At 57.1% G+C, this 15,510-nt stretch overlaps 1 protein-coding gene across 3 annotated transcripts in view; it reads left to right on the top strand.

The window, feature by feature from the left end:
• The window catches only part of ACACB (acetyl-CoA carboxylase beta), a 94,856-nt gene extending 84,954 nt beyond the window's left edge, over positions 1 to 9,902 (top strand). For all 3 annotated transcript variants that reach the window (XM_045844277.1, XM_045844278.1, XM_045844279.1), the window contains 9 exons: positions 162 to 258; positions 2,088 to 2,184; positions 2,705 to 2,840; positions 3,826 to 4,003; positions 5,339 to 5,451; positions 6,422 to 6,576; positions 7,219 to 7,389; positions 7,503 to 7,639; positions 8,301 to 9,902. In XM_045844277.1, coding sequence (XP_045700233.1) covers positions 162 to 258; positions 2,088 to 2,184; positions 2,705 to 2,840; positions 3,826 to 4,003; positions 5,339 to 5,451; positions 6,422 to 6,576; positions 7,219 to 7,389; positions 7,503 to 7,639; positions 8,301 to 8,427 — 1,211 coding nt within the window. In that variant the 3' untranslated portion in view covers positions 8,428 to 9,902. The remainder of the gene's footprint in view (positions 1 to 161; positions 259 to 2,087; positions 2,185 to 2,704; positions 2,841 to 3,825; positions 4,004 to 5,338; positions 5,452 to 6,421; positions 6,577 to 7,218; positions 7,390 to 7,502; positions 7,640 to 8,300) is intronic.
• The last annotated feature ends 5,608 nt before the right edge of the window (positions 9,903 to 15,510 follow it).

A 15,510-nucleotide genomic window follows, 5' to 3' on the forward strand; every position in this document is an offset into this window, starting at 1 on the left:
TGGGGTCTGCATGGTTTTCCAGGGAAGAGGGGTGTTTGGGCTGCCAGGTCAAGGTCAGGCTGTCCTTAGAAACACCGCAGAGCGGTCTGCCCTCCCAAGCAGACCCTGAGTGTCCTCACCAGCCCAGCCCCTCAGCCCCGGCCCCTGCCTTCTGCCCACAGCTCTGAAGGGATCCTGGCAGAGTGGATTCTTCGACCAGGGCAGCTTCAGTGAAATCATGGCGCCCTGGGCCCAGACCGTGGTGACGGGACGTGCCAGGTAACCCTGAGGATGGAGCAGGCTACCCACACCTGGCCTCACCAGGCACCACCAGGCACTGGGACTCCTGGGCAGATGCCAGGGCACTTTCCTTCTCGGGCCCAGGATTTTCCCAAAGGAAGACTAACTGGGGGGTGGTTTCCTGAATGATGAACTTCTTCATAAAGTCTCCATGTGTCTGTGGCCTGAAGAGGCATCTCAGCCACCTTCCTGCTGGGGGCTAGGAGCCCGGCCCTCAGTGTCCACCCCGGGACAGGGCCCTCTAGCCACAGGGGACACAGACCTCTCTGGGGATCAGAGGGTGGCCCTGGGTGCTCTGGCTAGAAAACTACACAGACGCTTAGAACTGAATTCCACGTCAGGAGGGCCACAGGCAGGGAATCCCTGCCATATGCCACAGCTGGCAAAAGGCCTAAATGCTTGAATGCTTTCAGAGCCGAGCAGCTCCCTCCTCAGCCGTGTGCGCAGCCACCTTCTTAGATGACTCCAGTGGCCTGAAAGCCCCTCCTCCGATGGAGCCCGAAGCAGCGTCCTCATAATTTACCACTCAGATTCCTCGCGCAGTGTAGCTGCCCCAAGTCCAGGCTCTGGCGCTGGCCCCGAGGTCGAACCCCTGCTCCGTCCCTTACCCACCCTGGCCTCTCACATCCTCATCTGTGAGATGGGGATGCCAGTTCTGCCCCCAGAAGACTGTTACGGTGATGAGAAGCAGTGACATACGTTAAGCATTTAAGATTACCATGAATGCTCCGTGAGTGGAAGCGGCTGCTATTATTCATGATAATTGTTATTAATGCTCACCTCCCAGTGATACATAGGAAAACACTAAGCCTCGTATGGGCACTAGTTGCTTCTGCATAAGTGTTTCCTTGTAAAAACATCTTTTAAAACCTGAGGCGAACTCTCCTCTGGCCCCGTGGAAGTCCTTCCGTTATTTGAAGACTACTGTCCCCTCCCCTGTCTCACGAGTTGTCGGGTGACACAATAGAGTCACCTGGTCACACGTGCAGCACGGGGCGGCTGGGATCTAGTGGTGACAGCTTCTGACATCACGGCATCCCCGGGAGCTGAAGCTCCTGCAGGCTCAGCGTCACTCCGTCCTTGCCCCGTGCGCCTGGGTGTCTAGACCTGCGCTGTCCGGTGTGGTCGCTGCCGGCCGCGTGTGACAGCTCAGATTTCAATGAATTAAAAGGAGAGAGGATGGCGTGGGAGCTCCTCGGTTGTACCCAGCACGTTTTACGCGCTCAGTGGCCACATGGGGCTCGTGGCTGCCGTGCTGGACAGACCGCACGGGTAGAGAACGAGGCCATTATCACGTAAAGTTCCGGCAGACAGACAGCGCTGCCTCAGACGGGCACGGGCCCGCCCCTCCCCTCCCATGACGGCTGTGGCCCCAATAAGGGCACCAGCAGGACCTTTCCAGCCTGCCGGCTTATGAGGCTCTTACTGCTTTGGGCAGCGATGACCTGCCAGGGCCCTGGCCGGGTGGCTCAAGTGGTTGGAGCATCGTCCCATGTACCAGAAGGTCGCGGGTTTGGTCCCTGGTTCAGGCGTGTATGGGAGGCAACTGATGTTCCTCGCTCACACAGATGTTTCTCTCTCTCTTCCTTCCCCTGTCTCTAAAATCGGTAGACATGTCCTTGGGTGAAGGTTAAAAGTAAATAAATGAAATAACCAGCCAGTGACAACAGCACCGTCCCTGAGTGCCACCTGGCCATTACTGTCCACTTCCGGAGCACCCATGGAATGGGCCTGGGTGGGCTCCATTGCCCCCTGACCTGCCTGGGGGTGCCGCCCAGGCTCCGGCTCACCTGTGCTCCGCCTTGCAGGCTGGGGGGCATCCCTGTCGGAGTGATCGCCGTGGAGACTCGGACCGTGGAGGTGGCGGTGCCCGCAGACCCCGCCAACCTGGATTCCGAAGCGAAGGTGAAGGGACTGGGGAGCTGGGGCTGCTGTTTCAGCCGGCGCAGCGACAGGCAGGTCACGTACCTGCCTCGCCGGCTCAGAAACACACAGGAGATGTGGCCCCAGGGGTCTCAGCGCCATGTCTCCAGCACTCTCCCTGTGGGTTCTGCCACCTCCCTTCTTCCTCAGAGGGTGCCAGCAGGTCCCTGGCAATCCCTCCTCCCTCTCGCCCCACCCCTGCTGATGACTCTAGGCTGGGCCTCTGCAAGGGGCTCAGAGGCCACAGGGCGGGTCCTGGCATCCTACTCTGTGACCTTGACTAGCTTGGGGCACTTCTGAGCCTGTGAATGGGCAACAGGAGCCTTTCTGGGCTACAGGGTGAGGTTCCATCGGGGCTCTAGAGACCAGCTTGGGGCCCCCCTGTGAGCCCTGGCCCTGGTGTTGGCACCAGTGCTGTCCGGATGCCCCCCCCCCCCGCCCTGTCACATGCCCCGAGGCCATTCTGGCACAGAGGTCTCACGCAGCTGGCTCCGCATTCCAGATCATCCAGCAGGCAGGCCAGGTGTGGTTCCCGGACTCGGCCTACAAGACAGCCCAGGTCATCAAGGACTTCAACCGGGAGAGGCTGCCCCTGATGATCTTTGCCAACTGGAGGGGCTTCTCTGGTGGCATGAAAGGTGAGACAGCCTCCCCTGCAGGTGGTCCCACTGCCATCTTAGCTGAGCCCCCCACAACCCAGAGGGCGGGAGCAGTCCCGGCAGCAGCCCCTTTCACAGGTGGAAAACCAGGGGCTCCTGGTGTGAGTTGCCGGAGGTCACGCCATGAGTGGCAGGGTGGGCAGGGGCAGCCCCAGAGCTGCCCGGGGACTGGGTGCTCACGTCGGCACTTGGGAAGAGGAGAAGGTGAGACCGCCCTGCCTTCCTCAGAGGCCGCCGTGAGCCCCCGTGACCTGGCAGCTGGACGAGCGCTTTTTAGGGGCCCCGAGTGTGTTTCAAGCCACCATGGCTGTCAGTGGGGTGCTGTCAGCCTGGCAGGCCTGGTGTGAGTCCTTGCCAGCTGGGTGCCCTCTCCGAGCCTCAGTTTCCCTCCTCTGTGAAGGGGGATGAGAACAGGGCCAACCTCAGAGAGCGCCAAGGTGAGGGTTCGCTGAACCCATCTCTGGCACGTGGCGGTGTTTCTCGGTGTGGTCACGGTTGATTTCATTATCACATCATTGTTTCCATGCAGGGCGCTCGGCACTTGGGGGGCATGCCTTGGTGTCCCCTGGAAAATAAGGGCCGTGCCGCTCAGGGGCAGGAGGGCAGGGACCGCGTGATTCCGTGTGCTGGAAACGGTGGGAGAGTGCGGAGTTGAAGGGAGACTCAGAGCTCAGCCACTCTCTACGCTTCCCTTTAGGGTGGGGCTGTGGGGGCCCAGGAAAGGGGAGTGACTTTCCCAAGGTCACTCGGACACACAGCTCTCCCCGTTATGAAACAGACGGTAGAGCCGCCGGTGCCTGGTCCGGCTCTGGACTCTTGGCCCAGTGGCCTTCCCATGGCGCCATGAAGCCTCCCCGCTGAACACACCTCCCCGGGCCCGCCAGGACAGCAGGGGCTTTGCTTGGGGACGAGTGCTGGGGCCTGAGGTCGCCTCACCAAGCGGTTGCCTCCCTTTGCTTTTCAGACATGTACGATCAGGTGTTGAAGTTCGGAGCCTACATTGTGGACGGCCTCCGGCAGTACAAGCAGCCCATCCTCATCTACATCCCGCCCTACGCGGAGCTCCGGGGAGGCTCCTGGGTGGTGCTGGACTCCACCATCAACCCTCTGTGCATAGAGATGTACGCGGACAAGGAGAGCAGGTGGGTGTGTCGCCCTCAGCCCGGCTCAGCCTCCTCTTGTTCTCCCTGCCAGTCCTGCGGCCCCATCACCTTGGAGCCACTGGCTAGGCATCTTGGGGGTGTTCTGAGTTTCTGAAGGATGGAGAGCCTCCAGTTTTACCCGAAACGAACATCCAGTGTCCAGTTGGATTTTCTCAGTAGAGCAAGTGGCTGAAGCACAGAGGTGGTAGAGGAGTTGTCCTTTCTATCATAACTTGTACTCATCTGCTTCCCAAGGAAGTTGGCAATCAAATAAGGAAAGCTGAAAAGCACCTGAGCTTCCTGGCAGCCAGGATGAAAAGGGAAATATGACCAGTCATCTATTTTTCACTAAACTTCAAGTCTCTCCCAAAGCTATGAGTTCCTTGGGGGCTGTATTTTACCCAATTTTATAACCCAGGGCCTAGCACAGTAACTCCCAGTGGGTGGCCAAACAAATGACCAAATGAATACTTGTGTGAGAGGATCCCAGTTCTTCAGGGGAGAAAAACCTCCTTGGTCCTTCTTTACAGCGAGCGGAACTCATCCCAGGAACTCTTACAGAAAGGATGATGACAGTAACACTTGCAACACAGTGTTTGAGTGCCTTCAAAGTGACAACTCACTGCTACATACCATGCGGCATATAAAGGCCTTAAGCGCAGTTTTGCCCAAAATACAGGCATCATTCTTGTGTTCACTCCCTTATTCATTCATTAATTCAGTGAATGTTTATTGAGTACCTACTGTATACCAGGCAATGCTAGGCATTTTGATATGGTACAAATGAGCTAAACCTGTCCTGCCTTCAGTGTGCCTGGACAGCAGCCTCTTTAACTTTTCACTCTGGCTGCCAGGAAGCTCAGAGGTACGTAAAGCATCCCTCAGGGCTTCCAAGCTATCAGAAGAAAAGAGGGTAGGAGGAGACTAAGGGGTAAGAGAGAGCGCTGGAAAGGGCAGGGCAGCTCACACGGGACCATGTTGGCTCTAGGGGAGGGACATTAGGAAGGTCAGAAAGAACTGTGGTTGAGGAGCAGGAGGGTCGTGCTGTTCTGGAGAAAGTCATACACTCTTAGAACTGAAAGGGCCTTCCAGAGTTCGCAAAATTTTGTTTTAAAAAGTAGACTCAGTGCCTCATGTTATGGATACAGAAGCAGATGAAGAGAGAGGGAACGTGAGTTGCCCAAGGTCACACAGGGAGTCTGTGAAAGAGCTGAGGACAGACGCCCAGACTTCCTGGTCCTCGTGCTTCAGCCCCACGACCCTGGCTGTCTGTGTGTCACTTCCTGGGGGCCCCCCTCACACACCTCACCCCTGCCTCTTTTCTTTCTTCTTCAGGGGGGGTGTCCTGGAGCCGGAGGGAACAGTGGAGATTAAGTTCCGAAAGAAAGATCTGGTAAAGGCCATGAGGAGGATTGACAGCACTTACAAGAAGCTCGTGGAGCAGTTAGGTGAGAGGGTCCAAAACGCACCACCTCTCAGAGAGGTCGAGAGACCCGGGCCCCTCTGTTGTTGGAGGCTTCTGGTCCGTTAAGAGTAAAGCGAAGACGTAGCAAAACATGGCTACAGACTTGTGAGAGACTCTAAATGTCCACATACAGCCAGTGAACCCCGTTAACATTAAAAAACATAGATAGTGCTTTCGTGAATTTATTTCTCATCAAACGCAAAGTATAACCGTTGAAGTATGTTGGACCAATGAGGAACATCAGAATTTTGGTACCAAAATGCTCCTTTAGAATTTCCAATCAGACATGAAGTATTTATAGTTCACTGGTTTTGTTTGAGTGATAGCTTTGTGTCACTTGCAGCCTCAGGTGGAACTGTCTTTACAAGTCCATGTTAGGTGGCCGTGTCTTTATAACTGCGCTGTTCCCAAGATTTGTGTGTGTGTGTGTGTGTGTGTGTGTGTGTGTGTGTGTGTGTGATTTCTTCGGTTTGTTGTCATGGTGATGCTGATCTGATGGAATGAGTGGGAAATGTTCCCTCTTATTTGCTGAGTTTGAATTGGCATTGTGTGTCTCTAAATCTTTGGTAGGAGGTCTCTACCTAAAAATGTATCTTCCTGATGTATAGGACTATTGGCATTATCTGTTTCCTCTTGGGTGAGCTTTGATAGTTGGTGTCTTTCAAGGAATTTGTCTATTTTGTCAAAGTTGTTGAGTTGGCCTAGAGTTGTTTATACTATTCTCTTCTTATACACAGTTGGCAATATGTATTAAAATAGTAGCTGCTGGTATCCTGCAGGCAGGCCGGGTCTTATGAGAGGGGGCAGTGTTCTTAAAGTTGCCAGCTGAATGCCGTCTCGCACTGTGGGTGTGTTCCTGACACTGTGTGAGCGGCTTCATTTGGGGGTGCAGTCAGAGTGAAAGCTCGGGGCTGCCCTGCATACGGGACTCTGGTTTCTGCCCTGGCCCGCAGGAAAGTCTGAGCTCTCGGACAAAGAACGCAAGGACCTGGAAGGCCAGCTGAAGGCCCGGGAGGACCTGCTGCTGCCCATCTACCACCAGGTGGCGGTGCAGTTCGCCGACCTCCAGGACACGCCGGGCAGGATGCTGGAGAAGGGCGTCATCTCTGTAAGAGCCTGCGGCAGCGGTGGCCAGGGGCAGTGTATGAATGGCCCATCCTAAGGTTACGTGGCTTCCAACACTGGGAAGAGATTTGGACTCCAACACTGTGTGTTAGAATCACTTTGGGAGCTTAAAAAACAAACCTAGTGCCCAGGTGGCTCTCCCGACCAATGACATCAGAATTTCTGGAGTGGGAATCAGGCGTCAGATTTTTTTTAAAGTCCCCCAAGAGATTCCAATAGGCAGCAAGGTTTGGAAACCACCAGTCTGATCTGTGTGTGTGTGTGTCTGTAACTGCTGAGCCAGATTTGGGAAGCGGTGTTTCTGTCCTGTGTTCACCCACCACTCACTGATCACAACGACCCCCACCCTATCGCCCCACCGCCCAGAGGACATCCTGCGGTCAGCTGCTGCCCCTGTGTCCCGTGCTAAGCCCTCCATGCCCCTGGTGAGCCAGTCTAGAGGCCTGGCAAAGCCCCGGCTCTGCCACTTGTCAGGCAGGTGCCTTCGCCTCCCCAGGCCTCAAGGTCTGTCCTGTGAAATGGGAGTCATCACAGAGCCTGCGCACACTGCAGGGCCCCGCCCCGGGCGGCGTCCTGTGTATCCCTCCGCCCTCTCCTGGTGCTCAGGCCCGGCGCTTGTTCGCAGGATGTCCTGGAGTGGAAGACCTCACGCACCTTCCTGTACTGGCGTCTGCGCCGCCTCCTGCTGGAGGACCAGGTCAAGCAGGAGATCCTGCAGGTCAGCAGCGAGCTGAGCCACGTGCACATCCAGTCCATGCTGCGCCGCTGGTTCGTGGAGACGGAGGGGGCTGTCAAGGTAGGCTGGGGCCGGAGACAGGGCGGGTGGGAGGGTGGTCTCTGCGGGGCGCCAAGGGTGGGCCTGCGCAGCAGCGGGGTCCCTGTGTGAAGCAGCCTCTGCCCCCTCCCCAGGCCTACCTGTGGGACAACAACCAGATGGTGGTACAGTGGCTGGAGCAGCACTGGCAGGTGGGGGACGGCCTGCGCTCCGCCATACACGAGAACATCAAGTACCTGAAGCGGGACTCGGTGCTCAAGACCATCCGGGGGTGAGTGGCCCGCCCGTCCCTTGGACCGAACAGCAAGTGTAGAGCCAGGAGTGGCCTCCAGCTGTCCATCCCCAGAGCAGAAACCACTGCACTGCAGCGTCCCCGGGTTCGGCCTCAGCTTTGGGCACCAAGGTCCACGGCACAGCCCCTGGGCCCCTGCCCAGAGGCCGCAGCTCCCCAGAGGCATGGGGATGCAGTGGTTTCAATTCGTGACCATTGTTGTTGGAATGTATGCGGTGACTTGTCCAAGGTCACAGCTACAGAACCCACCTTCTAACTCAGTGGGCCTCAGGCTGCTAGCTCCCCATTGGTATCACCTTCCTGGGCGACTTGCTCCTCCCGTTCCCATGGGGCCCCCTGGGAGGAAGGTGGTGGCTTACGTGGGACCCCATTAGGGGCATGAGGCTGAAGTTCAGGGGAAACGACATGCCTCAGGTCACACAACTAGTGACCAAGAGGGTCCGCTGTTAATCCTCGAGGCATTCTGACCCTCAGGCCACATTCTGTCCTGACCCCCCACAGGACCGTCACCCCCACAGTGACCACAGCAGGAAGGGGTTTGGGATGACCTGGCCCTGCACGGGGATTCTCAGGGCCACCCTAAGGCCCACTGGACTAGGGGCAGCCCTGACCCCCAGCCCTTCTCTCCTGCCCCCTGCAGCCTGGTCCAGGAAAACCCCGAGGTGGCCGTGGACTGCATGATGCACATGAGCCAGCACATCAGCCCAGCCGAGCGGGCCCGCGTCGCTCACCTGCTGTCCACCATGGACAGCCCCGCCTCCACCTGAGCCCCGCCCCTCGGCCGGCCGCTCGCAGCTCGGGGGCAGGAGAAAACCCGCCGACCGCAGGCCCTCGCCAGGACCTTGGGTTTGCTTTTTTTAAAAAAAATGCCCTGGGCATTTCTGCAGGGTCACTGGCCGCCAACGCACTCCTGTCTCAATAAACCGATCAGGAGGGCCCCTTCCCGGCGGAAAGAGCCTCTTGTCCATCGGCAGGAAGTGCTCGTTTTGTCTCTTAAGACATTTGCGCTGCATCGCTGAATCGAGTGGAACCCAAGCGCCCGAGTTACCTTTTCCTTCCAGGGCCTGGCGTGCAGGATCCAGCTGTCCTTTTAGGCTCATTTTTATCACATCACGGAATCTTTTATTATTTTTTTACTCTGAGACCAGCTCTTGATGGAAGCATCTTCTGTGCTTCAGCAGAACAAAGAGGCCAAGGAAAGAAACACAGAAGCAAGACGAAGGAGAGAAACCTGTTTTTGTAATGATGCTATTTGGAGACTGCCAAGTCACCCTGGAAAGGGTACAAGTGATTTTCTTTTTATTAAGAGAATAAAAAGGAACCTTGTTCCCCAGATGTCCCCTAGTGAGTCACTAGGGGTGTCCCGTTGGCGGGCCATGCTTAGCACTTAGCAGCAGGGACTCTGTTTTTGAGCGAGGAGAGCAAGATGGACGGAACTGCCTGGCCCCGAGGTCCAGGGCCTTTGGAGGTCCCTTCTGCGTGGCTTACAGCCCTCTGAGGACAAGGACGAGCCCCTCCCCCACCGCGGGACGGGCGCCCTTTCCACGTACCCTCCTGCGCCGTGGGACTACGGAGGTGGAGGAAAGCCCTCCCCAAATGCACAGCCCAGCCTGTTCACAGGCAGCACCACTGTGATTGCCACTACCCCCCTGGAGGACCCCTTCAAGCCACCCTCACCTCTCACCTGTTGCCTTGGCGTCCAAGGACCGGACCGCAGGACCACGCCCACTTGCTCAGGGAGGGCTCTGCCACACGCCCACCAGCACCAGGCTCTGAAGGCCGTACAGCGTCGGGGCCGGCCATCCTCCTGGCCCCGCCAAAGGTCCCCGGGTGCCGGCCGTGGGGGAGGGGGCTGCCGCCCCCCACACTTCAGTGATGAGCATTTTGTCTGAGGACGCCCCGTGTTGCACCTGGCCGATTCGGAGGACAAGGGTTGCCCCCGGGGAGTCCCCACAAGACAGGTGCTTGAGGCTGTCTGAGTTTAAGAAAAAAATAGTCTGGTCATCAGCTAATGACACCCTGGCAAGGGGCAGTGAGAGGTGGGAGACAGACGAATGACCTGTCCCATCCCGAGGCTAGGGAGGGGGGATCCATGCTGCCTTGGGAACCGAGTGCTCTCTGTGTGGGGGACGCCCCCTTGGTTCTGGAGGGGAAGACCAGTTGGGTAACAGCTGCCACCCAGGACCAGTGGGCGGAGGAGCCTACCAGGAGATGTGTGGAATAAATTATTTTTTAAAGAAGCGCTTTGGCCTTGACTTACTGTCTGGATGGGAAACGGCAGGCTGCCTCCCTGAGCCGTTCCCCAGCAGTCACCACCCTCCTGCCACCGCTGAGGTGTCAGCAAGCCCGGAGCACCGACTGTGTCTCCTGCCAGGAACACCGTCCCCCCTTGGTCTTCGCCTGGCTGACTCCTGCCTGTCCCTCGAAACCCAACTCAAGTGGGGCTTCCTCTGGGCAGCCTTCCCTGACCACCTTCCTGCTACATTGCAGCCCCCACGCTCCCCCTTTTGTGTGACGTATGAAATGTGGATTTGTAAGTGAATGTTTACCCAAGGACCCCAAGATCCTTCGAGCTGCTGAGTCGAGGGTGAGGTTGGGACAGCGGTTACTGGCAGAGAGGGGGCTCCCTTCTGGACAGGGAGCTAAGAGGCCACCTCCAGTGACGTTCTCTGTCCGGTGACACTGTGACCCACCGTGTCGTGTGCAGGGAGCACAGGCCGAGAGCCTAGGAGTAAGTTTTTCTTTTTTCTTGGGGTAGAACACGCGTAACAAAATTCACCATGTTGAAGTTCAGTGTCACGGAGCCCATTCGCTGTTACACAGCCATCACCACCACCTGTCTCCAGAACATTCTGTTCGCCTCAGATGAACACTCCAGGCCCTTTAAACACTAACACCTCTCCCGCGTCCCCCCAGCCCTGACAGCCACCGTCCACTTTCTGTCTCCGTGAACCTGGCTCCTCTCGGTACCTCGTGTGGGCCATCATGCAGGATCCGCCCTTCTGTAACTGGCCTATTGCACCTAGCACACGGACCTGCAGGTGCACCAGAGCTAGAGCGTGTGTGCGGATTTCCTCTTCCAGGCTGAGTAATATTCCACGTGGGGCTCGACCACATGTTATTTGTCCATTTACTCACGGATGGACGTTTGAGCTGCGATTGTGAGTGATGCTGCTATGCACATGGGTGTACAAATGCTCGTTCAAGTCTCTGATTTTACATCTTTTGGCTTTTCGCCCGGAGGCAGAATGGCTGGGTCGTGCGGTGATTCTGCTGGACTTTTCCGAGGAGGCTTCACACCGCTCTCCCCGCACCTGCACCCCCTGACGCTCCCACCGGCAGTGCAGCGGGTTCTGGTCCTGCCACCTCCTCACCAACACTTGCTTAATGGGCTTTTTCTTTTTAGTATTGGGTTGGCCAAAAAGTCCACATGGGTTTTTTTTCTATACTATAAGAGACACATTTTTCATTTTCATCATTAACTTTATTGATTTGGATATTTTGAGTATGTCGGCTATCTCCCGCTATTGGCTTCTAGAGGGTGGAGGCCAGGGGTGCTACTAAACACCAGTGCATCAGACAGCCCCAGAGCAAAGAATTATTTGGCCAAAATGTCAATAGTACCAAGAAACTTCACAAACCACTTTTGACACATTTGATCAATCCCAGCACCTTTTGCATACGCTGCACAAATTTTTTGCATTTCAGTTGCATTTTTACTTTGCATTTCAATATATTGAAAATGTTGTGTATCTTCCATCTTTACTATTAAATGGCTGCACAGAAATTCACCGGTTTTGATAAGTTCTTTTTTTAATGCACACTGATATGACTGTTGTCACAATACAGTCTAACAAAATTGTTTCAAATGATGTTAAAGACAAGTAAGCGCTATGAGAACTGTCACAGGGAAAAAAAAATGTAACAGACTTTTTGGCCAACCCTGTAGTAACCATCCTAATCAATGGAGTCTAGAAGTAATTTTAACTCAAAAGTCACTGCATCTTTTTACTTGCATCCCTTAAACGTCGTGGGTGAGACGTACGGACCCCATGAGGAAGCCTTTCATGCCCGAATTCTCAGTGTCTGCTTCCCTCAGCACCCAGCTCCTCCTGCCCAGCTCCGGTGCCTTCCTCCCTCTGCCCCTCCCTTCTTCCTTCCACGCGGGAAGTTCTCCACGGCCCAGTCCCCAGTTTTAGTGTTCGCCCTGCCACCTCCAGGCTTGGGCGGTGGCACCTGGGTGGGAGGTCCGGCATCCAGCATGGCTCAGAGGTGGCGACCCCTGGCCCCAATACTTCACGTCCTACTTCTGACCATGTCGTTTATTCCCCTTCCTAAACCTCCGTTAATGAGCCCCCGTTACCCCAGGCAGCTGTGGAAGGAGCCAGCAGACCTGCAGACCTGGGCTCAGACCCCGCCACCGCCGACCCTCCGAGGCGTGGCCCCGCGGTAACCCGGCCAGCAGCCGGCGGATCCTCCTGAGGCCCGAGACTCTCGGACTCTGGGGGAGCAGCGTGGCTGGAATCCCACCTCTCCCCTCCCTTCATCACAGGTGAGCTGCTCAGCCACTCTGAGCCTCAGTTTCCTCTTCTGTAAAAAGGGTAACGTGTTTGTTTCCCGTGGCTGCCGCCACAATCACCCCAAATTCAGCAGCTTAAAAACAACGGGTTTGTTTTTCTGCAGTCCCCGAGGTCAGAAGTCTACGGTGGGACTTGCTGGGCCCAAGCCCAGTGCCGGTGGGCTGCCGTCTGGGTGGAGGCTCTGACGGAGGGTTCCTTGTTTTTGTTTTCCCGGCTTCTAGAGACCCCATTCCCCCTTCACAGCTGACGTGGATCCTCCTGCCACTCTCTTTTACTTATAAGGACCCTGTGGTTTCATTGGGCTCACCTGGAAAATCCAGAATACTCTCCGTGTCTGAAGGGCGGGAAGGGCGGCTAATTAGCAAACTTAATTCCAGCTGCTGCCTTAAATCCCCTTCTTAGAACATGGCCACAGGTCCTGGGGATTAGGATGTGGCCACTGCTGGGGCGGGGCGGGGCGGGGCCGGGTGGGGTGGGGTGGGGTGGGGCGGGGCGGGGGGGGGGCCTCATTCCGCCTGCCCCAGGGCTCGAGAACAGCCTTGCCCCACGGGGAGGAGGCCGCGGAGGGACAGAAGATGTGCGTGTGGCGGTGCGTGTAGCCTTGGGTAAGCCCCCGCATGAATTAGGTGGGCGGTTTCTCACGGGGCAGGGGGAGAGAAGCCGCACAACCGTTTTTTCTGAGCCTCAGTGTTGTCGTGTGGGAAGTGGGGCCACCCCGCCGCCGGCGCTGGGGTGGGGGTGGGGGGCTGCCGTGCTGTTTGGGGGAGGAGCCTCGGCCTGTGGCAGGCGCTCGGGCAGCGGGGCAGTGGGCAGCGGCAGTTTGTGTCTGTCCCCCATTGGCGGCCCAGCTCCACAGGGAACCTCCTTGAAGCCTTGTCCCTCCCAGCTCCCCTTCGTGCTTGCTTCCCATGTCAGCATGGTCCCTGCTTGTGACTCTGTGACCTTGGTGTGGTTGCCTTGACCGAGCACGCCTGGCCCCACTGGCTGGGTGAGGAATGGGTGCGAGACCCATGGGGGCTGCCTGCCCTCTCCACCTGGTGACCCACCCCTCAACCGTGACCCCCCCAGTTTAGCGCCCCGCCACTTCTGCAAAGTGCCTGGGGCGACGTCCACTGGTTGCGACCCACATGGCCAGGTTACTTGCTCTCTGACCCCAACCAGTCCCTGGCCGGCAGCTGGAGGCTGTGATGGCTTCTTTGACTGGGCCCTGGACCACAGGGCACCCTGGAGCCAAGCTGAGGAGGGGTGCGGGGGGAGAAAGGCAGCCCAGGGTGGCAGCGCCCGGCTTCTCTCCCTGGCTCCTGCCGGGTCTCCACGGTGGGGTCCCTGCAGCACTTCCTAATACCTCCCCAGCCCCCAGCCCCTTTCTTACTTGCCCAAGTGTCACATGGGGGGAGCCCACAAGCCTCCTCCTGGCCTTGCTTAAGAGCTAAGACTCCTCCTGACTACACCCTCTTGCTGTTATCTTGGGTGGCAAGTCACCTGCTTAATGCCTCAGTTTCTTCATCTGCAAATGGGAGCAATAACCGATGACACACCCACTAGGGTTCTCCTGAGGCCTGAGGCCTGGGGCCGTAAGGGCACAGCGGCTCACACCCACGTGCTGCAGAGCTGCGAGTCTGCAGTCTGGCACGGCGGACTCAGTGCGGCCTCTTCCTGTGACCGGGAGTCCCACCCAGCCTCTCTGAGCCTCCGCTGAGCATGCCTGTCCGGAGCCTGGCGCCGAGGGACAGTGAGTGGCAGCCGTGCTAATTTTCTTGGTAATGACACACTCCTCCTAGTTTCCGGCGTGATAGGAACCTGGTGTCAAAAGACCTACACTCAGTGTGGCTGTGGTGTCGCCTCTCTGGGCCTCAGTTTCCCACCTGTAAATGGGGTCTGACCTGGGAAGGGGTGTTGTCCTCCCCCCCACGCCCCCCACCCCATACCTCCCTCGGAGCCACAGAGCTGCCGTTCAGCCTTTATTGACAGAAGACAGTTATCAACACTACGCTTACATAGTCTTGGAGTCACCGAACATGGGTCTTCACGGACCGCTCAGACACCTTAACCTCCTGGGGGGTCACGTCACAGAAAGCAGCTGAGCAGGGCTGCTCAGACGGGCAGCCCTGGGCTGTGTCTAAAGATAGTGATGCTCGGTGGAAAGTTCCAGAATGCAGAAGCATTTAAAGATGGTTCTTCAACACGGGGCTGGACACCCAGTGTCCCAGGTGGCCGGCTGACCTGCTGATCAGTCGGAAAGTTCCAGCTCTGGGGTTGGGGAACTGTCATGCGCAGGGGCCCTCGGCCAGATCGAGTTGGTCAGGAGGGGACAGTGCTACGAGCCACTGCTGAGTGTCTCAGTCTCAACCGAGCTGGAAGCTCCTGAATCCCTCTCTCTCCTCCAGTCCACTCACCTGGCCCCCCGCCAACCCACCTGTCTGCAGAACCTACCACTTGGAAAGTCAGTGATTGGCAACAAGAGAAAAAACAAAACGTTAAAACGGTCACAGGACAATGAAAAAGGCAAGAAGTGCCAATAAGGCCTCTGCACTGCAGGTTCGCCAGCCCCCTCTCACAGCGTGGGTCAAGCTTTACGTGGTTCACAGTCTGCTTTCTGTCCATAGGGGCGTCTTCAATTCCAGCGTGAAAAGCCCCCCCCACCCCCCATTCCTGTCCGACTGGCCCTCAGAAAGCCCGTAGGACGTGAAACTACGGCACCTCCCCTCTTAGGTCCACGTGGGGAGAGCTGAATCATGACTGAGCAGGTAGAAAACTATCTGGTCCCTAATTTTTAAAAAATGGGATGTTTCACAGTATCAAAAGTGCTTGTTTGTTCTAAAAAGCAGCCCAAGGCTGCAAAGTGATGAAGAGCCAGCCAGGGATGTGATTTGAGGATGATTTTGGCGTTAGGGTTGCCGGGATGCAGAGACGGACCAGCGAGTCACGTTCCGGGGACTGCGGGCTGGACGTGAAGAGGTGGTTTGACGGGGCTCCAATAAATATAAATAAATGGACGCAGGGTCGCGGTGGCCCGGGAATCTGAGCCATGTACTTCTAACAGACTACTGCAGACGCGGGCCTGGCGGCCGGCGGGGCAGGCACCTATTTCGGAGAGTTCGGCCTGTTCCAGTCCAAGAGAAGTTAGACAGGTCGCCAGCTCCACTCCGGGCCTCAGGGCCCGTCCCCTTGAGGCTGAGGCAGACGTTTTATCCGAGAAGAATAAATTAAAGGGCCTCCCTTCACACCAGGGTGTTCCCCGGCTGCACCAAGGCCCCCCACAGTGGGCTG

The sequence above is a fragment of the Phyllostomus hastatus genome, unplaced genomic scaffold (assembly GCF_019186645.2).
Source record: "Phyllostomus hastatus isolate PE091 unplaced genomic scaffold, TTU_PhHast_1.1 phas_contig_1162, whole genome shotgun sequence".
NCBI classification, from domain to species: Eukaryota; Metazoa; Chordata; class Mammalia; order Chiroptera; family Phyllostomidae; genus Phyllostomus; species Phyllostomus hastatus.